At 40.2% G+C, this 24,120-nt stretch overlaps 1 protein-coding gene across 1 annotated transcript in view; it reads left to right on the forward strand.

Moving 5' to 3' along the window:
• LOC126259929 (centrosome-associated protein 350-like) overlaps positions 1-24,120 on the forward strand; it is a 169,359-nt gene that overhangs the window by 109,498 nt on the left and 35,741 nt on the right. Inside the window, exons 14-15 of the mRNA XM_049957021.1 lie at positions 18,173-18,307; positions 18,529-18,853. Coding sequence (XP_049812978.1) covers positions 18,173-18,307; positions 18,529-18,853 — 460 coding nt within the window. The remainder of the gene's footprint in view (positions 1-18,172; positions 18,308-18,528; positions 18,854-24,120) is intronic.

A 24,120-nucleotide genomic window follows, 5' to 3' on the forward strand; every position in this document is an offset into this window, starting at 1 on the left:
AATAAATTCCCGTCCTTCCAATTACATGAATTTGAACAGATTTTTCTAACCATTTTTGGTCCACTAAAAACTAACTTTTTTGTACTCAAGTGTATTTTGCGCTGTACTGCATTTTTCACTAGCTGTTAACGTTCCAACATCCCATGATTACAACACGTTCCCATTGGCACATCGTCTCGTCCTAGGGTTGCCACAATTTGTCTGACAAGCCAGGACATTTCTCTTAAACTGACTATAAATAGATTTGTACATCAGAAACTAGTACACACGTATTAAGCTGAGAAAAGATAATTAATTAATGAAAATATTTTCTTGACTTTGTGATTGCTACCGTTTGCAGCTACGCCGAAATAATGGACCTTTGACAGTGTCGTGCACTAACACTGATTTCACAATTGCTGTTGATTTTGTTCTATTCAACATCATATTTCGAAATCATTAACAAGTTTGGAGCTTAGCCTAGAAGTACAGTCCAGTTTCAAGGACATGTGTTTAACGGTATCATAGCAGTTGCTAATTTTCTCTGTTTAAATGAATTAGAAAAAAAATAACTGTTCATTTTTAAAAACGCTTGCAGAGCACACGTTTGATTTATTCGTTACGCTAACTAAATGAGTCTTAATATCAGATGGTTGTAATTAAAGTGCAGCTACTCACAGAGACCCATCGTGGGCTGTGATTATGTGGGCTGTGTGATATGGCAGCGAATCTTGGTAGATATTCTAATGCGCTGATATGGAACCGATTTACGCTGGAAAAAATTAGTTCCAATTTTGCCCACCAGATGCAAATCTGGCGCTGTGAATGCAGGAAAGGCGTATAGAATTGTTTCCATATGTAATGTATTAGGAATGGGATGTGGGCAGAAACGGTCAAACAAGTGAGAAAAACAAAAATTAATTTTATTATTGACCGTCGCTTGCACTATTTGTTCAATATGAACACCGGAGACGCCGTAAAACGCCTGATTTGCACCTGCTGGCCAAAATTATAACTATTTTTTTCCACCATAAATCAGTTCCACATTAACGAATTAGCGTATATAAGTTTCACTGTTATACGATAATGAGAGACCACACTGGACCTCTGCGAGAAGCTTCACTTTAATTACAACCTCCCGGTATTGGCTCTCCTCTCATGTGCAATGGAAATACAACACAAATTATACGTTTTATGAAGAACCATTTTCTGAATATGTGTCTTGAAATGAACATTTCCTCTTTCACTAAGTTTACTCAACATAACTGCCGAAAGACGAAACCCGAATTTCGGAAACTGTTTTTCGGTGTCGTGTTTACATGTTACCCGCTGTCGTGTTAACATGTTCTCTGAAGCGGATTTGATAGCCCAGTTAAATATGGCGGCTCTAAATCAGCTGCTCCAGTTTCTGATTTAGTCACCACAACTGGTATGTCTGTTCACTTCAATATTAGAGGCTGACACCGTGAATCTCCGTCTAACATTTCTGCCTCTCCTTCATTGCACAATTAGTCACTCCGTTCATCTTAGGAGAATATTTTGCAAACAAGACGTAATCAATGGCCCAACCACGTTTCAAAAACTTTTGTGCGTTTACATGGGAAAAAAATCGAGTGTGAAGTGGAAGACCGGCAGCCATACTCGATATTATAAGATTAAACCAGCTGTAAACAAACACAAACGCGATGATTGGCGAGCAGCCGTAGCTCTCATACACTGGTGGTGTTACGCTCTTGGAAGTAGGTCCAACTTATGTATTAGATATCTTATTACTGTGGCACTGTAAATGAAACTTTAATACGTTCTGATGTATTAACAGCAATCAACGTTTTTCTGAATCCTACCTTAGCTAGGTAATTTTTATTTCAAAAATCGTCTACAGTCACAGTCTCTGTAAGCGCTACTTGTGCCCTCTCTGTCTCGCTGTTCACAGGTAACGTGAAAACGGATGACTTTTGTCTGCTTCGTAGTGGAACACGCGCGTGGAACACCGTTAGTGGCTAGAAACAAGGTGTTCTTAATGTTTTTCACAAGATTACCGAGAAAAACCAGCTTTGACGCGTTTCGAGGAACGCTGTGTGTAGAAAAAGAATATTCTTACATGCGTGGCGTAATCGTAGCGTCATTGGTTGATGGTGGGATGTGCTGGCAAGTGCCGGTTCGATACCCATTATATTCGACAGTTTTTTTCCGGCTGAATACCTCAATCATTTAAATATGCAATTCACCAAACACATACTAATTAATTCGTACTTAACGAAAACTTTTCAAGAATAATGCACGACTTCTAGTTTCTAATTACATATCACATGCAAAATTCTGGTTTTCATTGCAAATACACAGTCTTAATCATCGATATTTTATGAAAGATTGTTAAAGATTGTTGAATGTAAGAAAACATTACACAGTTAAATTTTTTGGAGAAAAATGAAAAATCAAATACTGTTTGTTTGAATATGCCCATTTTTTTGTAGGACAGATGTGGTCGCACACGAACCAGAGTGATAAGCGCCGTAGAAACATGGAAAACATTCATTTTCATGGTATCGAGCACACCGCACAAATGATGCATTTTTTAAAAAGTTGTCGCCTTATCACTATAATCTTGACTCGTTAGAATTGATCTGAAGGCAAGTTAAGGGATTCGTCGCGAGAAGTAACAAGACATTTAAGCTGCCAAATGTACGAAGCTTTGTGAAACGTTAGTGCCGTACGATGGCGAAATGCAGAACAGCACTCCATAAAAGAGGAGGGATAAATGTGGATTTTTTGTAGCTTGGGGTTTTGTTGCCGATCGCGTCGTTATCATCGTAGCATTACTGAAATGTATTCCTCGGAGTCCGATATGGAAGGCGTTCAGAGATTACCAGACGTCTGACTGTAGTACCTTCAGTGGCTTCAATATTTAACTACTTGGTCAAATCCCAGCAGTGCGGTTTTACGGCGCACATATAGTAGCTCATGCCGAAAGACTATCCTCGTTAAAGTCAGGAATTTTCTTCCTCTTGTTTTTAATTACAGTACTGTGTTAGCGAAGATAATGAGCATGTTATGTCTTCCATCAGATCACTTAAGAAGCGTATCTACTTGAATTTTACCATTATTTCATTGTGTTTAAAAATTAAACGACATTCAAAGCTGCATTTTTCTCTGCTCCTCCCTTTCTACGTCTTTCCTGCAACTGTTAATATCACTGCATTTTAGTTGGCCTAGGTGGCAGGCCAGTACCAAGTTAAATGCGCCAGTAATTGTTGTTACCCCGGATTATCGCAGAGTCGATGTACGCGTAAAGCACGGTATAAAACGCATCACCATTAATGTACTAGACTGTACTCGAGACAGTTTTCGCTACCGCTCCACATGAAACTAAATTCAATGAAGTTCCAGCGGACGCGGAAGAATACATAGTGTTTACATGAGGTTTATTCTTATGACGAATGGAGTATAGAAACGGATTTCCAGAAAGGATTTTGTAATGTTTACGTGACCAACCAGAAGCGATATTGGTAAACCGGTGTATGAAATCCGGGTTTGGAAGCACATGTGCCGACCGATGTGGCCGAGCGATTATAGCGGGAACCGCGCGACCGCTAAGGACGCAGGTTCGAATCCTGCCTCGGGCATGGATGTGTGTGATGGCCTTAGGTTAGTTAGGTTTAAGTAGTTCTAAGTTCTAGGGGACTGATGACCTCAGAAGTTAAGTCCCATAGTGCTCAGATCCATTTGAACCATTTTTTGAAGCACATGTAAACATAGCGTTTGGCATTTTGATTTAACTTGAAACCAATAACAAATTAACCGCAATACGATTCACAAGCAGACAGAAAAACACAGAAACACGTTGGAGCAAAGCTTAAACTAAAGTGAGATAAGCGCCAATGATGGTAACTCAGCAGCAAAGCTGCAGTAATACTCCTTGAGGGACTCAAGTCATCTGCGAGAATAAAAACTTTCGGTATCTAGCTTAACACCTGGAGATGTACGCAAGAATTTGGAGAAAAATAGGTAGTATAAGAATATTTCTTTGAAATCCGGTATTCTGGACAAAGTGCCGTTCCGAAAGTATTTTTCAGGACACCGATTTATTTAATCTGAAGCCGCCTAGAAAACCGGGGCATCTGGCAACCTAATTCTTCTCTAAATGGACTTTGAAATCAAGAAGTGTATACCGAAACCTCACTGAATGTGGGTATTTTGTTCACGATAGCATAATAAATCTTAAACGATATGGCCGAGTGGTACTGATATGTTACTAAACTTCCTTGCTTAGCAGAATAAGGATTTTTCTTTTAATTTATATTGTCGTATTTGAACCGTTTGTATTTAAATCTTTTCTCTTCTTTATTCATCGTCTTATAGATAACAACTGTCCGAAATTTCTAGTCCATGTTTTTGTTACGATGCGCTGCCAAAGTTAAGAAATAGCCAACTGTCCGAATCCTTTTTACTCTAATTGTTCATCCTATCCGTCCTTTGCGGGAAAAGAACTAGACCGAAGGGGAACAATATTTGCTTTTGTTTTCCGTTAACTGCTGCACAGTTCTCGTATTAAGTTATGATATGTAGAGTCAGCGGCAGTAAGGTGTTTCGCTGAATACGAGTATTTGAATTTTCCTCAGCTTGGTTTTTTGTAGGATAAGAATCAGGCCAAGGGTATGAGACAACACGAAACTGTTACGGGATCTAGTAGGTTCAAAAAACCGGACGTGAAATACGTCACTATTAGGCACGAGTCGTGTGTGGAACTTTTCAGAAGTATCAACAGGGAGAGGGCTAGAAGGAAGTCGTGGCCGGTAGTAAGGGGCAGTATTTTTAGCTGGCGGCGTAGCCAGCAGTAGCGAGGCATTAGGAGCCCCAACCCATCACGGCAGTAGGCGGCGGGGCTCGGGCCGCGCCGCGTCCTTATCGCCATTACCGTTTCCTTGCAGGGAACTTCGTTTCTCTGGACGGAATTCCAAGAATCAGTTTGTATTTGACATATCCTCAAGAGGCCCGACCTTCGCAACCGTATTGTAATGAATGTTCGTTTTTCATTATCGTTACTACTGCCCGGCGAAGGTATTAGCTTAAAGATTTATCCCACGACAGTGCCTACGTGAGTGAGAGGCAGTGTAGAGGCACCCGTCTCTCAATTATCCGCGGAAGCGTCCGCGCGCTTTGCCCTGCGCGGCTTGACAGCGCCAGAAGCCGGCGTCGCGAACGGAGCCAAAATAAACTTTCCAGGTTCCTGACTGAAATTTTAGATCGCTGCCAAGATATGTTTTTATTTCCTAAGCACAAGTCTTCCCAAGGATGTTGGTGATTCACGACGCGCTGGGGACAGCAGCAGATCACTCCAGGAATGCACATTTGAAGTTAAGTGGTTGCACTTGAAGAGAGCATATTTCTCGTCTGCCGTAGCCTTTTTTAGTTTTTTTATAGTGCTGTTCCGTTTTTTTTTTCGTTAACAATTCACCAACAGATGACGCACTTGCAGGTGGTGCGTATATTTCAGAGAATCTCTTAAAAGGCGGCGGCTTTGTCGCCAATGGGCTGATTTCGAAGAACATGGGAAAAGCTACATCGTGACGCAACTCAAAGCCGATGTCAGGCAATGCATAAAGCCATACGATTGTTTTTTACTAACCGGGTCGGTTTACTACTTCCATTTCTTCTCGTCAGCCATAAAACTTCATATTTATTAAATTCGAAACAATCTTATCAGCGGAGGTGTTTTAGCAATCTTAAGTTTAGTGTTTATAATAATCTACTGAACAGTCCTATCTGTATGACTAGTTTTGAACCTCAGTGATTCCTGATGACGCCCTTAAAGGGTGCATCTATTCATAAAATTAAAATCTCTCTCTCTCTCTCTCTCTCTCTCTCTCTCTCTCTCTCTCACACACACACACACACACACACACACACACACACACTCGCCTCCTTTCCTCCTTCCTGGTGTATCAATACAAGTACACATCATCACAAGGCTATCGAAACACCAATTTACTAGCAAAATCATGTTCACTTACTTTCTCTTTTCCGTACTTTAATTATATTCATCTATTTCTTGGATTTGATTATAGATGGTATTACACAGTGCACCTATATTTTTAATTACATTGATCTGCTGTCCTTCGTATATTGTCAACAAAAGCTTTCTCTTGCTTTCCAAACATTTACTATCCACGTGTGTTGATTGAATGCCGTTATTTCTATTGGGGATCTTATATTATACCCTACTGTAATGCAGAGATACCTGTCCCCTCTTTTTATCAAAGCTTAAAAGATTGTATTTTGCCATACAAGATGCAGATGTTACATCTAGAGCCAGTGAGAATGTCTTTCAGTGCTTTTCTTTCTGCGCCTACACAGTGGAGTAAACTTAAATTTTTCTTCAGCAGGACATTAGCATTCTGTCAGCCTTGAGATTTAACCTGATAGCTCAGAATCATATTCTAGGGGAATATGTCAATGACATGAAGGTGAGCCGGCCGGCCGCGGTGGTCTCGCGGTTCTTGGCGCTCAATCCGGAACCGCGCGACTGCTACGGTCGCAGGTTCGAATCCTGCCTCGGGCATGGATGTGTGTGATGTCCTTAGGTTAGTTAGGTTTAAGTAGTTCTAAGTTCTAGGGGACTGATGACCACAGATGTTAAGTCCCATAGTGCTCAGAGCCATTTGAACCATTTGACATGAAGGTGAGAAGCAAGAGAAGTGATAAAATATACTATCTGTGTTGTGCTTGGTTTTTCCTAATCCTGGGTAGTATACAATTTGCACATACTATAAAATGGTATCAACATGTGTTTTTAGATTTAATCAGATGAGAGACATTTTGCTCCATGGAGAGGAGATCCTCAAGGAAATGGTACATGTCGCATAACAAGAATACATAATATATATCTACGAGAGAGAGAGAGAGAGAGAGAGAGAGAGAGAGAGAGAGAGAGAGAGAGAGAGAGAACCTAAGTGAAGTGGTCCCCAAGAATGTGTAATAAGTAAATATTTTAAAATTTTTGCATTTGAGAGATACTAAAGTTGTCACAAAACTTGTAAATGTTCAATGCACCGAGGTGTGTATTATACTTCTTAAGGTGTTTTAGTCATGCTTTGTCAAACAGAAAGTCAGGTTCCAACACTTATTTACACTGATTACATTACTGCAGTGAAAATATGTGGATGTCAGAGTTTACATGACAATCATGTTGTTTTATGTTATTAATAAAATATACAGAAATCTGTTATAAGAAATTTGTCAATGGAGTATAAGGAGTTAGCCACTGATAAATCCCTTAAACACCACTTAAACTGTACTTTAATAATAGTTCAACTTTGTCAATACTGGCAGGTTACTGAAAATGTATGTTATTGAATGATGGACAGCTTTATGGACTAAATAAAGTGACTCTAAATCTCTATGATGACACTTATTCAGTTTTCTAGTACCCACTGATTTCATGAACTGAGCAGTTGGTTTGAAAAATGGATATATATGACAGATTTCATCAAGGAGTGCACATATTGCAACCCAGTAGTTAGTATCACCAGTTCCTTGAAGAGGGCTCTGCAGAATGTTCTCGAGTTGATGCTGCAAATAATTTGTATTACGTGCTTTTAGAGTTTAGCTTGGCTTAAGGGGACTAGTCCATGAATAGTTGGGGAAACCTTGGAAAAATTGCCAGTTTTCTGAACAGTGTAACTCAAAGAATAAGCTTTGTAAGCCCATATAATGCTTACCATCTATTAAGTCATCTGTTGGGAACATTTTTGTGTGTGAACCACAGCTTTAGCTCTCTCACTCTTTTTTAAATTGTATTTTTCTGTTGCAAGTGAAATAAACTGTGCTGATTATTTTTGTACATCGTAGGTACACATTACTCAAAATACAAACAAAGTGGAAGGTTTTTTTTTTCATGTAAGTTCTTCACACTATTATCTTTAAAGCAGACTATTGAAAAGATGGTGCTGTCATAAATTGTGTATCTGTCTTTAATAGTTATTAGCCAAAGTGTATCAGAACATGAAATAATGTAACTTTCGGGAAATTAAAGTTTAAGTTAAAACTTGCTTTTCTGTTAAACTTGCATGGCACTAACGCATCCCAGGTCCATATTCATCTTGTTTCCTGCACTGTTCTTCCTCTCTTCTCTTTTTCACACTTCTTCTTATTCTTGCTTCTTTGGTATCTTCCAACACTGATTTTTCTGTTTCGAAGAGTCTCCTTCAGTCAGTGGCTATTAGAACTGAATGCATATTTTGTCCACCAGGCACTCCCATCAGTTCCATAATATTAAGCCTTGACACTGCACCATCATTGAAACATACAACAGCATCTAGGAGACCTATTTTCAAAGTATTTAGACCTACTAGAACAGTTTTTTGATTCTATTCCCATATACAATTGCTGTAACTTTCATTTGGATTTTGAGTCCTATCATGTAAACATTTCTCTAATAACCTTGTGTCACTAAGATCCCTATATGTAGGTTTTATAACTTTCATTACAGAAAATGGCAAAGAATGTTTATGGCTGTAGATCTCATGTTAAGTAACAGCCCTTAGGTAGCCACACCATGAATCACTGCCAGGTGGGCAGAGTGCATCCAGGGCTGTAGACATACTGCTGTCATTCATGTCTACACTTTCCTGAACAGCATTTTTGTACTATCATTTGCTACTTCTTCTAAAGTCTGTAGAATAATTTTATTGTACCTGTCAACCATTGTAGGGTGATTAAGTCCATAAGAGCACAGAAAATTTGTATTATTTATTCTCTGTTTAGTTAAGCCACAATTATAAACACATTCGCTTAAATTACAAAAATTACAAACAATTCTTAATTTTGATGCACAACTTCTTCTAGCACGTAACTCCTCAACTACCCTAACAACACTGTTGCCACATTCCTTACTCTCCAAAGCTTTATTTATTAGTTCAGATAGAGCAGAGAGTTCAACAATAACACAACCTGACTCAATATGTGGCATCTCTATATTATCAGCATTAATGCTGTAAAGTCCGTTGTCCAAATATTTCACTTTTAGCTTCGAAGCACTTGGCGTAGTTGAAGCTGATTCAAGTGTTGCATCACGTTGGATTTCAGTATTAACAGAGTTAATCTGTTTGGTGAATCAATTTCCATAAAATTTACGTTGTTTAACACCGAACTACTTAATTCTTCTCATTGTTTTCAAGTGGAATGAGAAACTAACGCACACAATAAGAAACTCACACACACAATTACTTCACTGTAAACAAAATATTCATGCTGAAACAACAGTGAACAATGACGAAACTCTGTATAAATGATAAACAACTATAAAGCTTTTGCGGGTTAGCCAACTTGAGGGACAAATAAATCATAAAAACAAAACAAATTAGAGCAAAACTATTTTTAACAGAGCTGACTGTGTGCCACGGGGACATAGTGGTGCGTGCAGCCACTTTTAAATTCCTCTAATTTTGGTATTTTTTGTGGTTCATTTTCCTAGAAGTAAGCTTTTTTTCGTTCAGAAATCTACAGAGAATTTTTTAAGACAAAAATTAAAAAAATGATTTTTTGACAGTTATTCACATACAAGTCCCTTTAAGGAGTTATCCAGAAAATGTATCTCATATGACCTTAAGGAATGGAGGTATTCATTTTTATATCATCTATATCTGACAATATCTGGGTTGGAAGAGCAATTGGTGATATAGTGAGATACCAGATTTCCATATTAGTTGATACTTTGTTGTTTTAACTACTCAGATCTATTTTAATCAGCTATATTTTACTGAACTTTTTGAAAAAAATGTCATACTATATTCATATAAACTTTGAAAATGTGAATTTTGTATGTTTATTGTCTGTGTGGACAACAGGACAGATGTGAAGAGTTAAACCCCCCTTCCTCTTTTAGTATACCACATGCAGAACCAGATGCCATGACAACAAAATTAGTAGAATAATGCTAATATTTCATACTTCAACATTAGCAGAGAAATGTCGAACATTTTTATCATTGGTAAAAATAAACTTGAATTTCATAAATTGAAAGGGTTTTACTGACAAGTGAATAGTTATTATTTCATTCATAGTGGGGAGCTACAGATAGTAACTATAGTATAAAATAAGTAAAGGATGTAATTGTATGCAACAGATTACAACTGTGTGCAACATTAGGATAAGTATCCTAGCATTACCTATTTCATACAGTGTACTGCCTATGAAGGTGTGTCAAATGAAAATTTTAAATGCTTTTTTTTAGTAAGATGTTTTGATGAAGAGTGGAACACAAGTGTGTCATTTTTTCATCATAGGCTTCCTTACATTCAGCATGGTTCATCCAGTGCACAGGAAGTGCAGGATTCATCTGGAACAAAATGCTTCTATTTGTGTGCACGGCCACTCGTACTTTCCCTGTGCACCTCTGCATCAAAACGAAAATTCTTTCCATACTTTGCCTCTCTGAATGATCCAATCATGTGGTAATCATTTGGGAAAAATTTGGAAATTTGTGGTGAGTTCCTATGGGACCAAACTGCTGAGGTCATCAGTTCCTAGGCTTACACACTACTAAATCTAACTTATGCTAAGGACAACACACACACACACCCGAGGAAGGACTTGAACCTCCGACAGAGGGAGACGCGTGAACCTTGACAAGGTGCCTCAGACTGCATGGCTACCCCACGCAACTAACCATTTTAGGCTGAGGTCTGGTGAGCATGGCCAATGTGGGAGATTATCAGGGAGATGATAAGAGATGGCTGTAACTGTTGCATGGGTAGTACGAGGTTGAACATTGTATTGTTGCAAAATGATACCTGCAGTTAGATATCGACATTGATTTGATCTGATTGCAGGCTGAAGATGATTTAAAAAAAAAAAAAAAAATCAGAGTATGATGCACTGGTGGTGGTGTTTCTGCTTGGCATGTGGTGTCCCAAGATAATACCTAGTTCATCCCAGAAGGGAGTCAGCATAACCTTCTGTGCAGATGGCTGTACCCTGAAACTGGTGGGTTTTGGTGGCGAGGAATGTTGCTATTCGCTGTTTCTTCCTTTGGTTGGGGGGTTGTTGTGTTAGTCGACCATGGTTTTATCTCCTGTAACAGTGCTCATAAAGATCTCATCATCTTCAAAACGCTGCAAAAATTCTTCACAGGCATCAACAAGTCACTCTTTCAGTTCTGGAGTGAGATGCCACAGCACCCACTTTGCAAAATCCAAGCAATCCTTGAATAATGCAATGTGCTAAGTCACAACTAATGTTTAGATCTGCAGCTATTTCATCTGCTATCACACAGTGATTGTCCACCTCAATGGCTTCAGCTTCTTCAATAGACTCCAGTGCCACGGCACAGTGTGCATGACCAGGCTGGGAGCATCTGCCACAGAAATCACACTGTTCCTAAACTTTCTGCAGGTTTAAACAGGGCTCATCATACTGAACATTCATTCACCAATGGATTTCAATTGGTTTCGTACCTCCAGTGCTCATAAAACACATGACAGAACTCTATTCATCTTTGGTAAATGTTGCAAGTGATGCAGTTATTGAGGCAAAATTTTGAATATCTACAGTGCACTACATTCTTTAAAGCACTGGCAACTGTAATGCCCACTTTAGAAAAATGGCATGGTAAATCAAATGTTTAGTACATTTTTAAGGTATTCATTTGACTCCCCTCATATATTGTGATACTAAGGTATGCCTCACATCATACCTCAAGGTTTCTCCTCTTTGCTTCCAAAACAGAAACACATCTGAATTAAATAAAATTTTTGAATACTGTAAATAAAATGTTTATCCTAGAGTATAAGCTAAAATGTAGCAGAAAGTGAAGTTCGCATCTGGAAGGGATAGGGTAACATAGGGTGAAATAACACAGAAATATGTACAAAGGGAGAAATTAAGTGGAAATTAGAGGAAGAAGTCTCCTCTTGTCGTGTGGCAACAGGCAGGCACATGCAACTAGTTGCAAGAAAACCACTGTATATGACTTTGGTCCAAGTAGAAAGTACAGTTCGTACTTGCTGTCAGCAATACAGGAAGGCGGGGGGGGGGGGGGGGGGGGGAGGAATTCTCCCCTAGTAACATTCCTCTCCAGTGCAACAATCTGTGTGTGGTGGAACTAATTTAATTCTGCTCCTGGCAGCCCACAAACTTTGCCAGAGGAAATAACAGCTGCCAATACTGAACTTGTAACGTGTAGAAAGAAAATATTCCATCACACTGTATGGTGTTTGAGGCACTTTGATGAATCAGCATCACATAGTGAATGACTGACTTTCTCATTTAATTAGAAACGTGACAAACTAGAATAATGTTAAATTCCTTTTGGGCGTAAGTTTAAATATGAATTTTTGGTTAGTAGTGTTTTGTAGTTACAAACCTCTTAATATGTCTTAATTGTATAGAAGAAATAGAGTATTTAAAATTCCTTTCCTCTTGATTTTCTACTACTTTCTGAAGATGTGCCATGGACTGAATCTGGACATATGAAGTGAAATGAAAGTTGTGTGTGAAACACAAGTGATGTGGAACACTGGAAGATCTTACATGTGATTACTGTGCTGCACAGTCAATACTGATCAGTTCCTATACAACATTGAAAATTAAGCTAAACAATAAAGTAAATTGTTAGTATTGACCAAAGCTTTCTGTTTGGCTTCACTTGCTCTGAGGGCAACATGACATGTGAAAAAAAAATTAAAAAATCATGACAGAGGACTCTACCTACTACTTTCTATTACAGTGATTTGGTTGTCATTGATCTATGACTTGTTTTTGACCAACATTAGATCTCTGAATCGAAAGACAATTGCAGCTTTTTTCTATCACGTTAACTTTTTAAGCTACAGGATATCCTCTCTTTGTCTCAAAGTTCTTACCAAATGTGCATGCAAAGGAAAATAAATGGAAAACTTAGCAAATGTTTACAAAGAATAGCTTTATTCATAAAAAGGCTATATATAGCTTCTGAAAGTTATATTGCGTTCATACAAATAGTAAAGTTTCTTTACCAAATGTTAAATAAGGTAAAAATTTTCACGTGTAGTTCCTTCTGGGGTGTTTAAACTGTGAGCATTCTTGGTTGATGCTCCTATAATAGTCAGCCATCATATGTACAGTCAATCTACATTGATACCGTGCCTCCACCACCTCTACAGCAACCTCCGAACCTTTCTCACATTCTCACATTCCCTCATAGCTGACTAACCCTATGTCCCAGGCCTACTATACCCCACCCACCAAAACTCACTCCCATCATCACACATAATCCATAACTTAAGCATACCCTAAACACAGTCATGAACCTTTCCTCCAGAAGCCTTAGCCCAGCAGAAATATGAGTCCTTTCCAAAGGCCTCACCTTTTGCCCCCTACCAAATTCAATCATGCCGGACTTGTTAAAGACCTTCTCCCGGTCCCTACAGTGGAAAGACTTTTTCCCTACCAATCAGACTCAACCAAAGACCAATGTTGAACACTGCCTAACTCATTCCAATCCTCTATCCAACCATGATCCATCCCCACTGCCCTCATATCACCCCCTGTTAACTTTCCAGAATTTCTTAACTTCAAACCTTGCCTCACCATCGTTCCCCAAATCCCTCAACGTGCAAATTGAGAGAACCGTAGTCCACAATCTAAAAACTTATCCTGACCTTATAATCCTGCTTGCAGACAAAGGCTCCACCACTGTTGTTTTGAACCACAAGGATAACCTGGCAGAAGGACTCTACCAGCTGTCAGGTACATCCACACATCCACTTACAAACCTTGCCATAGTGACAGCATTCCAGAAATTCTGCAGGCACTCTCAATTGCTTAGGCCCATTCCAGAACCTCTCCCCAGAGTCCATCTCTCTGCTCACTCCTACCACTCCTGCTTTCTACAAGCTTCTTGAGTCCATAAACCCCTCCACCCACGATGCCCTATTGTGGCTGGTTACTGTGCCCCCACAGAGAGAATCTCTACTCTCGTAGACCAACACCTTCAACCTATTACCTGGAACCTACCCTCCTATATAAAAGACACCAACCATTTCCTCCATAGACTCTCCACAGTTCCTGTCCCTTTACCAAACGGTGCCCTGCTCACCACTATTGATGCCACCTCCCTGTACGCTACCATCCCTCATTCACATGTCCATACCGCTATTGAACACTACCTTTCCCAATGCCCCATGGGTTCCAAATCAACAACCTCCTTTCTAGTCACCATGACCAACTATATCCTCACCTACAATTATTTATCCTTTGAAGGCTTTACTTACAAACAAATCCAGGGTACAGCCTTGGGCATCCACATGGCACCATTCTACGCCAACCTATTCATGAGGAATGCAGAGGAATCCTTCTTAAACACCCAGAACCCTAAGCCCCTCACCTGGTTCAGATTCATTGATGACATCGTTGCAATCTGGATCGATGGTGAGGACACCTTATCCACATTCCTCCAGAACCTCAACAACTTCTCCCCCACTTGTTTCACCTGGTTGTACTCAACCCAACAAGCCTCCTTCCTAGGCATTGAACTCCACCTCAAAGATGGCTACATCAGTATCTCCATCCATATCAAATCCACTACCCACCACAATACCTCCATTTCACAGCTGCCACCAGTTCCATACCAAGAAGTCCCTTCCTTACAGCCTAGCCAACTTTGGTCGTCGCATCTGCAGTGACAAGTGGTCCCTCTCGAAATATACCAAAGGTCTCACTGAAGCCTTCGCAGACCGTAATTAATCTCCAACCTTGTACAAAAACAAATCTCCCATGCTTATCTCCCACCACATCCCAAAGTCCCACTGTCCGGCTATGGAGGAGCATTCCCCTCGTATCTCAGTACCACCCAGGACTATTGAAGCAACTGAATTACATCCTCCACCAGGGTTTCGATCACTTCTTATCATGCCCTGAAATGAGAAATGTCCTGCTCACTATCCTTCCCACCCCTCCCACAGTGGCATTTCACCGTCCACTGAACCTACACAATATATTCATCCATCCCTACACAAACTCGGCTCCCAACCCCTTACCTCATGGCTCATACCCATATAATAGACCTAGATGCATCTGCAGTAACAAGTGGTCCCTCTCGAAATATACATACATACATACATACATTCCCCCACCACCAACTACTCAGGTCCAGCCACAAGCATCGCCTATCCCATCAAAGGAAGGGCCACCTGTGAAACCAGTCATGTGATCTACAAGCTTAACTGCAACCACTGTGCTGCATTCCATGTGGGCATGACAACCAACAATCTATCTGTCCACATGAATGGCCACCCATAAACTGTCGCCAAGAAACAAGTGGACCACCCTGTTATGAACACGTTGCCGAACAGGGCATCCTTCATTTCAGTGACTGCTTCACAGCCTGTGCCATATGGATCCTTCCTACCAACACCAGCTTTTCTGAATTGCACAGGTGGCAACTTTCCCTGCAACATATCCTACATTCCCGTAACCCTGCTGGCCTCAACTTTCGTTAGTCATTCTCCTCACCCGTCCAGCTCCTTCCCTATTCCCATTCCAGCACTACGCATCCCTCATTCCACTATCACACACAGGCATTTTACTTCTCTTCTTTCCCACTACCCCCTACTCCGCACCTCTCCCCTGCCCTCAGTCTAACTGCACGTAGCTGCCCTACCCTCTCTCCACCTCGTCCCTGCATGGCCCCCAAAGCAGCACTTCACTGTGCACCAATCCTACCGTACTGTCCCTACCCCTCTCCACCTCAGCCTCTTTCTTACCTCCACCCAGTTACCACTCCCATCATGCACTGGTACTGCTGCTCGCAGTGTAGCTTCATTTTCCTGAGAGTGCAGTTAAGTGTGTGTGTGTGTGTGTGTGTGTGTGTGTGTGTGTGTGTGTGTGTGTGTGTGGTTTTTTTTTTTTTTTTACGAAGGCCATACTGGCCGAAAGCTTTATTTGTAGTCTTTTTGTTATGGCTGTCTGTGGCTCAGCATCTCCACTATATGGTGAGTAGCAACTTCCCTTTTTGTAATATTATCACATTCCATCCTGGATTTTCCATAGGTTGATTTCATTATATGGACTAAAATAACTAATAGTGAAATATTCTGTATTGTAATAAATAGTAAAATGATAATTCAATAATTATCATGCAAAATAACAAAAATAATATTCAATTATATATTGGAATATAGCGAACCAACACATCCATGTATTCTGCTGGTCACTAGCCGCTGCGCACTGCTACATTAACTCACTGATATTTTCAGTGGTCCACTGGGGAAAATTACTTCTATTGCAGCTAAGACACAGTAAAAGTTAGTGTACACAATTGTAGCCAGAGAGTCTGAAAGGGAATCTGTGGACCATGAAACACACCGACCTTTCCCTTTTCACGTGACAGACAAGGAAATGCCAAAATGAGATACTTGAATCAGTCTCCTTCAGTTGACAAAGACTTAACAAATAGCATCATGAGACCCAGTTTTATATGCAGAGGTGGAAATATCATTTTCTTTCCGGCAACGAGTGTCTGATGTAGAATGTTTGGATCACCAGGTTTCAGCGAGATCTTGTTGGCCAATTTGACTGCACCCAATGCATCTCAAGAGCTCTGCTGCCCCTCATATACAAATAAAAATGATACTTAGTATGTCTGTGTTGCTGGCAAAGAAGGCATTTTAAGGTCAGCACAGATGATCCATCGGTGAAACAAATCAGTGACTTTCTTTATGTCTTCAAATTCTTCCCGCAAAAAAACTGAATGACCTATTGGGACTGCAACAAATAAATTTTTATTGTGGAGGAGGGTACACTTCAAGCTCTGCTTTGAACTATTGATGAACAACTGCCATTCAGTTGTTATACTGGATGAAATTTGCAACTCTTCCATTAAACCATGTGCATTATGGCAATATAAAAATCCATCATCACTTTGAAGATATTGCGGAAACACAATTTTTCATGATCAGAAGTAGGGTACCTTATTTACTTTTTCAAGTACACTTTGTGAAGGGCCTTTTAATATAGGCTTGACTGACGAATGTGCTGATTTTTGTCCTTTGATTCAGAATGGTAAAACTACAATGAATGTAACAAAAAAAAAATTAATCAGAACATTCAATCACTTACAATGCAAACTACCGGATGCAATACAAGGAATGGTTTCAGTACATATATAAGCAAGAAGTAACTATTGTTAGCCTTGTGTACGAACAAGAACTCGAGCTCCAAGTCAGAATGTGCTTCATTATATCAGAGCAATGCAAATCATCTATCTCACTACAGAACTTCAAGCATAACTGAACTGATCTAGACAGTATGAACCTGTCACTGGTCTGCTACATCATCATTCACCCCCTCCCCTCGCCAGTTGGAGAAGGTTTATGTCAGTCAGTAGGAGAGCGATAGTGCTTGCTGTGCTCCAAGCTCGATCCCACAAAGATGGGTCACATTCACAGTAAGATGTAGAGAAAAAAAACTTGATGTGGCAAAAGAAAACTAACTATAGTTTTGAAATCGGCACAATTATTTAAATCTAAAATTACTCAAAAGTCGAATACAACAAATATTGTGTTAAGAGTTGTTCCCCAGTGTTATTGTTTGACAGAAAAAGTTTAGCATAAAAGAAATATTTATTAACTTGAGCTAACTACAGAGTTTGTTTCTAAAGCATTTTTTAAATTATTGTACAGAACCACTATTCAGTCTGAAACTTTCTGGCAGATTACAACCTTGTCTGCACTGAGACTGAAACCCAGAACATTGCATTTTGCAGATGAGGCACAGTTTTAATCTGCCAGAATGTTTCAAAAGACATGTGCACAGCGTGAAAGATTCATTCTGGGAACAATTCTGAAGGCTGTAACTGTCTTTTCTTCCAAAAGTGCTAGTCCCTCAAGGTATGCAGGAGAGCTTAGTGAAGTACGGAAAGTGGAAGAGGGTTATTGGCGGTAGGGAAACTGTGATGACGCGACATGAGTTGTGCCTGGATAGCTCAGTCAGTAAGAATATTGCCATTGAAAGGCTAAGTTCTGTGTTCGAGACTTAGTCCAGCATACAGGTTTAGCCTCCCAGAAAGTTTCAGAGTAGTGCTTATTCCAGTGATAGAGAAAGTTCCATTGTGCCTATTGCAGTGTTTAGTGAAAGTTTCATTCTGGAGACTATTTAATTTCGTTATTGCAGTTGCAGTAGAAGCAAAAAAATGATTTTCTATTTCTCATATCCTCAGGTGGAGGTAAGGGGCAAACAGACACTCAACAATGAGACCTTTCCTCCAGGCTGGTTTGATGAAGACTTGGATCTCAGCAACAGCTGGCGTGAAGCTGAGCAATTACGTTTGCAACAGCTTCACATTGAGCAAGAGGTGAGGCACAACATTATACTCTCATATTTGTTAATTGTGAATATCTTTGTACTGTGATCACATTGTTTTTATTTTGTATGTGACACTTTTGTTTTACTTCCTTATGAAAATATTAAGATTTTGTTGGTATGTAATAGAAGGTAAGTATTTCTTAATCTATCAAAAGAGCTCTTTTGTCAGATAAGTGTGCCATGATATAGGTGATATTATCTTGTCTTCAGATACGACGGTTGGAAGAACAGCAGCATCAGCAACAAGCACTGGTTCTGGTCCGTGAAATTCCAGACAAGCCTCCACCACCGTACACACCACGTGGTACCACACTGCTGTCATCTTCAGTGCTTTGTCCGCCACCAGCAATTGGTGCTTCAGCACCCCGTCACCGTCTTATAGAACTCGTGGCTGAGGCAACTCCACTGCTCATTTCCACTGGTACACTGCCCGTGCTGCCTCCGGAAGACTTTTGTACCGGCTACAATCCTTCCATCCGCAAGTTCATCTTTGACCTCGGTAGCAGTCTTGTCCATGAGGCTGTCAGTGTCCCGTGTGAGTAAATGCTGTAATTATTCTACACACCTTGTGTGATTTTGTATAAAACATTCCACTTCCAGGTAGGTATGAGGTATGATTGGAAAGTTTAAAGAATGGGCTTGTAATTGTACAATGGTGGTACTTACATGCTACTGTGACGCATCTCCTTCAAAATAGTCTCCTTCTGACTGAACACACTGACTCCAATGGTGTTCCACTTTTGGAAACATTTCTGGGAATTTTTTTCCTGAATGTGTTAAGGCTGCTGTCTGTATTTGTGTGGATGTCTTCAAACTAGTCAAATCGCTTTTCTTTCATTGAAAATTTCAGTTTAGGAAACAGGTAGAAGTCTGCAGGGACCAAATCAGGGGAATATGGCAGTCATGGAAGCACATGAATTTTGAATTTGGTCAAAAATTCTACAATGGAGAAGGCACGACGAGCTGGAACATTGTCATGATGTAGCGCCCAACTCCTGTCTTTCCACAATGGAGGCCTTATTTTCTGCACCTTTTTGCGCAAACGGTCAAAGACACATTTGTAGTACCCCTGGTTAATTTTCTGTCCACCAGGGGTAAATTCATGATGCACAATACCAGTAGAATCGAAAAAAATCACAAACTTTGCCTTCACCTTCGGCTGACTTTTCCATGCTTTTTTTGGTCGTGGTAAACCTGGAGTCTTTCACTGCGATCACTGCACTTTGATTTCAGGATCATATCCATAAACCACAATTTGTCACCTGTAATTACCCTGTTCAACAAATCTGGGTCATTTTTAGTCCAATTAATAAGTTCTTGATATACTTCGAGTCAGTGTTGTCTCTGGTCACTAGACAACACTTTTGGAATGAATTTTGTGGACATTCAACGCATTTTCAGATCTTTAGTTAAAATTGACTGAACTGCACAGAAACTTAAGTTCATCAGCCATCTCCCTAATTGTAAGTCTGTGATCAGAGTGCACTAAGTCGCGAACTTTCATTTGAGGTGGAAGGACGGCCGGACCGTGGTTCATATTCAAATGATTCGTGACCATTTTGAAATCTGTTGAACCAGACAAAAACATTTGACTAGCTCATACAATTATCTTCAAAAGCTGTTTTTAATAGTTTGTAAGTCTCAGAAGCTGATTCCCTGGTTTTAAAACAAAATTTCACACAAAATCGTTGCTCCGTTTTTATGTCCATTTTTACGCAGACAGAATCTGGCAACAAGCCCTAACAGACATGCAATCAACCAGCTGCCACAATGAACTGAATAAAGGAAATGCAGTTTCCTGTCAGAGGGCGTTCAAGGACAAGGCAATGACTCAGTCCCCACCCTCCGTGCACCTGCCTGCCAAATCAGTAAGCAGTAGCGGATCCATTCTTAAAACCTTCCAATCACAACTCGTATGTTGCTTCAAATGTTCTGTTATCTATAGGGTTGATATAATCTGCAATTAGTCTAAATTATGATACAAATGCTACACCTATCAGACTAGTCATATCTGCATTTCATCCTCCTCCTCCCTGTTCTTCTTCTTCAGTCAAAAAGTTACTTCGTTGAAGGGAGATCAGTTAAAAATATACGGTAACTGAGAAGTGGTTTTGTATGGGAATTAATAATCTTCATATTGCCGTGTAATACATCGATTGTCGTTATTCTGCAGCCTAGACCACGTATCACCAAACTACTGTTGAATTTCTTGAGGAGAATGTTATGCTGTATGTGTCCTGTTGAACATTGTTAAAACCAGTCTCTATCCAACAGATTTTATGTTCTCATGTTGCAAATTGCTCTGATATACAGCACTTACACCATGTGATCAAAAGTATCTCAACACCCATAAAAACAAATATTTTTCATATTAGGTGCATTTTGCGGCAGAATGGGGCGCTTCGTGGAACTCACGGACCTTGAACGAGGTCAGGTGATTGGGCGTCAATTGTGTCATACGTCTGTATGTGAGATTTCCACATTCTCAAACATCCCTAGGACCACTGTTTCGGATGTGATAGTGGAGTGGAAACGTGAAAAGACATGTACAGCACAAAAGGGCACTGGCCGACCTCGTCTGTTGACTGACAGTCCGCCAACAATTGAAGGGGGTTGTAATGTGTAATAGGCAGACATCTATCCAGACCATCACATAGGAATTCCAAACTGCATCAGCATCCACTGCAAGTGCTACAACAGTTAGGCGGGAGGTGAGAAAACTTTGATTTCATTGTCGAGCAGTTGCTCATAAGCCACACATCACGCCGGTAAATGCCAAACAACACCTCACTTGGTGTAAGGAGTGTAAAAATTGGACAATTGAAAAGTGGAAAAATGTTGGGTGGAGTGATGAATCACGGTACACAATGTGGCGATCCAAGGGCAGGGTGTGGGCAAGGTGAATGCCTGGTGAATATCATCTGCCAGCGTGTGTAGTGCCAACAGTGTGGTCATATTTTTCATGGATGGAGCTTATACCCCTTGTTGTTTTGCATGGCACTATCACAGTACAGGCCTACATAGATGTTTTAAGCACCTTCTTGCTTCCCAATATTGAAAAGCAATTCTGGGATGGCGATTGCACCTTTCAACATGATCGAGCATGTGTTCATAAGGCACAGCCTGTGGCGGAGTGGTTACATGACAATCACATCCCTGTAATGGACTGGCCTGCACAGAGTCCTGATTTGAATCTTATAGAACACCTTTGGGATGTTTTGAAACGCTGACTTCATGCCAGGCCTCACCAACCGACATTGATAACACTTCTCAGTGCAGCACTCGATGAAGAATAATGGGCTGCCTTCCCCAAGAAACCTTTCGGCACTTGATTGAACATAAGCCTGTGAGAGTGGAAGCTGTCGTCAAGGCTGAAGGTGGGCCAACACCGTATTGAATTCCAGCATTACTGATGAAGGTGGCCATGAACTTGTAAGTCATTTTCAGCCAGGTGTCTGAATACTTTTGATCACATAGTGTATGTGCAGTTTCGATCATATTCCTGTGATATCTGTAACAGGAACTATCATATTTTTTCTGTTTATAGGGAAGCACAAAATGAGAGTTCAAATGCATCTGCTCTACAGATTTCCAAGTTTTATTCTGCTTTGTAGCCAGTTAGTCTGATAATCAGAAAAAAATTGAAGCTCTGCATTAATAAGAACTTAGGACTTACATTAGGTGAGGGCTGGATTCAGATCCCTTTCCAACTTAGCTCATTTCTACAGGATGGTGCAGAGAAGCAGAAACTTTTGTGAAGTTTATGTTTGTATTTTGCCGACATGGTGACAGTGTGACAGCTGCACAAAAAGTATTTTAACACCACTACAAGGTCCTGCCCTCGGGTCAGATTCCTTCTTTACACAATCAAAAGGGTTTGTAACTCAGAAGAGACCAGTTAGGGTTTGAAGAGGGAAAAAAAGCCTGATGGGCATGTATTATATGTACGTACCTCAAAAAATGTTGATGCTGTGCAAGGTGCAGTGATAAGGAATCCTCATTGTTCAGTGCGAAAAGTTGCCTCGTCATTGGGGCTTGGATGTTAGAAGATGCAAAGAACACTCCATAGCTTTCAATTTGATCATTACAAGCTTCAGATTGTCCAAAAACAGAAACCTAATGATTGTGTATTGCATTTATAATTTTGTGGATACCTGTTGGCTAAAATGAGCGAGAAAGCCAACTTCATTGCAAACTTTTGGATGTCAGATGAAGCCCATTTCCACCTTAGTGGATTCATTATTATGGAGAACATATGTTACTGAGCACAAACAAATCCTGCTGTGCTTCACCAGTGACAATTAACAGTGCCAAAGTTACTGTATGGTGTGCAGTGCTGTGTCATGGCATGATGGGCTCTTCTGAAGATGGAGGAGGCTCCACTGTCAGTATGAGACCTCGCCATTATGTCAACATGATACAGACTTTTTGTCTCAAAGGTTCCACTCGCTTCCAAATCTTGATATTCATCGCACCTGATTTCACCAGGATGGAGTCATCTCAACCATTGCCTAACTATCAATAGCTGCAGCTTTTGGAGATCACATAATTTCAAGCAATGCTTTCATCGCTTGGCCACCATGATCTCCAGATCTCTCTGTCTGTGAGTACTTTTTATGGAGACATCTGAAGATCATTGTGTACTGTACTAGACCAACAAACCTTACTCATATCAAGATTCAGGTTAGAGAAAATGCTGCCAACTTGTTGGAGAACACGTTACGCTGCACTGTGCAAAGTCTGCAGCATCGACTTACTGAGTATGTTGAGATGAGCAATACTTAAAGGACATAATTTTTTAAAAAGTGACGCCTGACGAAATTTCCTCTGCGTGTTTCAGCATAAAATAAAGGTTATCAGTTTCCTTGATTTTTTTTTCTAATAATTTCAGATTCTTTCATTTCTCTGTCCTCTCAATAATTGACTGCAACTGATAACTTTACAAACCATATTAAGACTACACTATTTCCACTCTGAGAATCATATTGTAGCTGGCAAAGAAGTTTCTATTTGTGCATAATACCGAATGATTTAAAAAGAAAGAACAGACTTCAGCTGTTTATTACAAGCAACATGGCAAATACATCACAAGACAAATCATTTTGTGTGTTGGAATTTGCTCGAAGTCAATCCATTGTTCAGGTGCAACAAGCATTCTGCCAGCAATTCAGCAAGAAGTCATCTCTGCACAAACATATTTATGAAGGGCATACAAAATTATTGGAAGTTGATTACACATGCAAAGGGAAGAGCACTGGTTGGCCATGCACACCTGATGAAAATGTCTGGTGTATCCGAGAGGCGTTCACACAGAGCACTCGGAAGGCCACATGATGGGCAGACCAGGAAATTCAATTTCCTCAAACAATTGTATGGTGTGTTCTGAAATGACACCTGTGTATGAAGTCATACAAGTTGCAGTTACTGCAGCAATTGCGCCACAGCAACTGTAACAGAAAGTATAAATTTTACATTCCAGTTCTCCAGGACATGGCAGAGGACACTTTTTCTGAACTTTTCATATTTTCAGACAAATTGGTTTCATCTACTGGGTAAAGTAAACAGCCACTATTTTAAAATTTGGGATCACAAAATCCTGGCTTCACTGACAAACATGAAAGAGACTCACCGAAACTGAATGTGTTCTGTGCCATTTCTCTTCACAAAGTTTATGGATCTTTCTTTTCTTGGAGCAAACTGTGACTGGAATGTCATACCTGGACATGCTGCAAAATTCGTTGTGTCCTCAATGTCACAAAAGTTCCATTCCTCAGTTTCACCTCAAGATGTGGCGTCTTAACA

The sequence above is a fragment of the Schistocerca nitens genome, chromosome 5 (assembly GCF_023898315.1).
Source record: "Schistocerca nitens isolate TAMUIC-IGC-003100 chromosome 5, iqSchNite1.1, whole genome shotgun sequence".
Classification (NCBI taxonomy): domain Eukaryota; kingdom Metazoa; phylum Arthropoda; class Insecta; order Orthoptera; family Acrididae; genus Schistocerca; species Schistocerca nitens.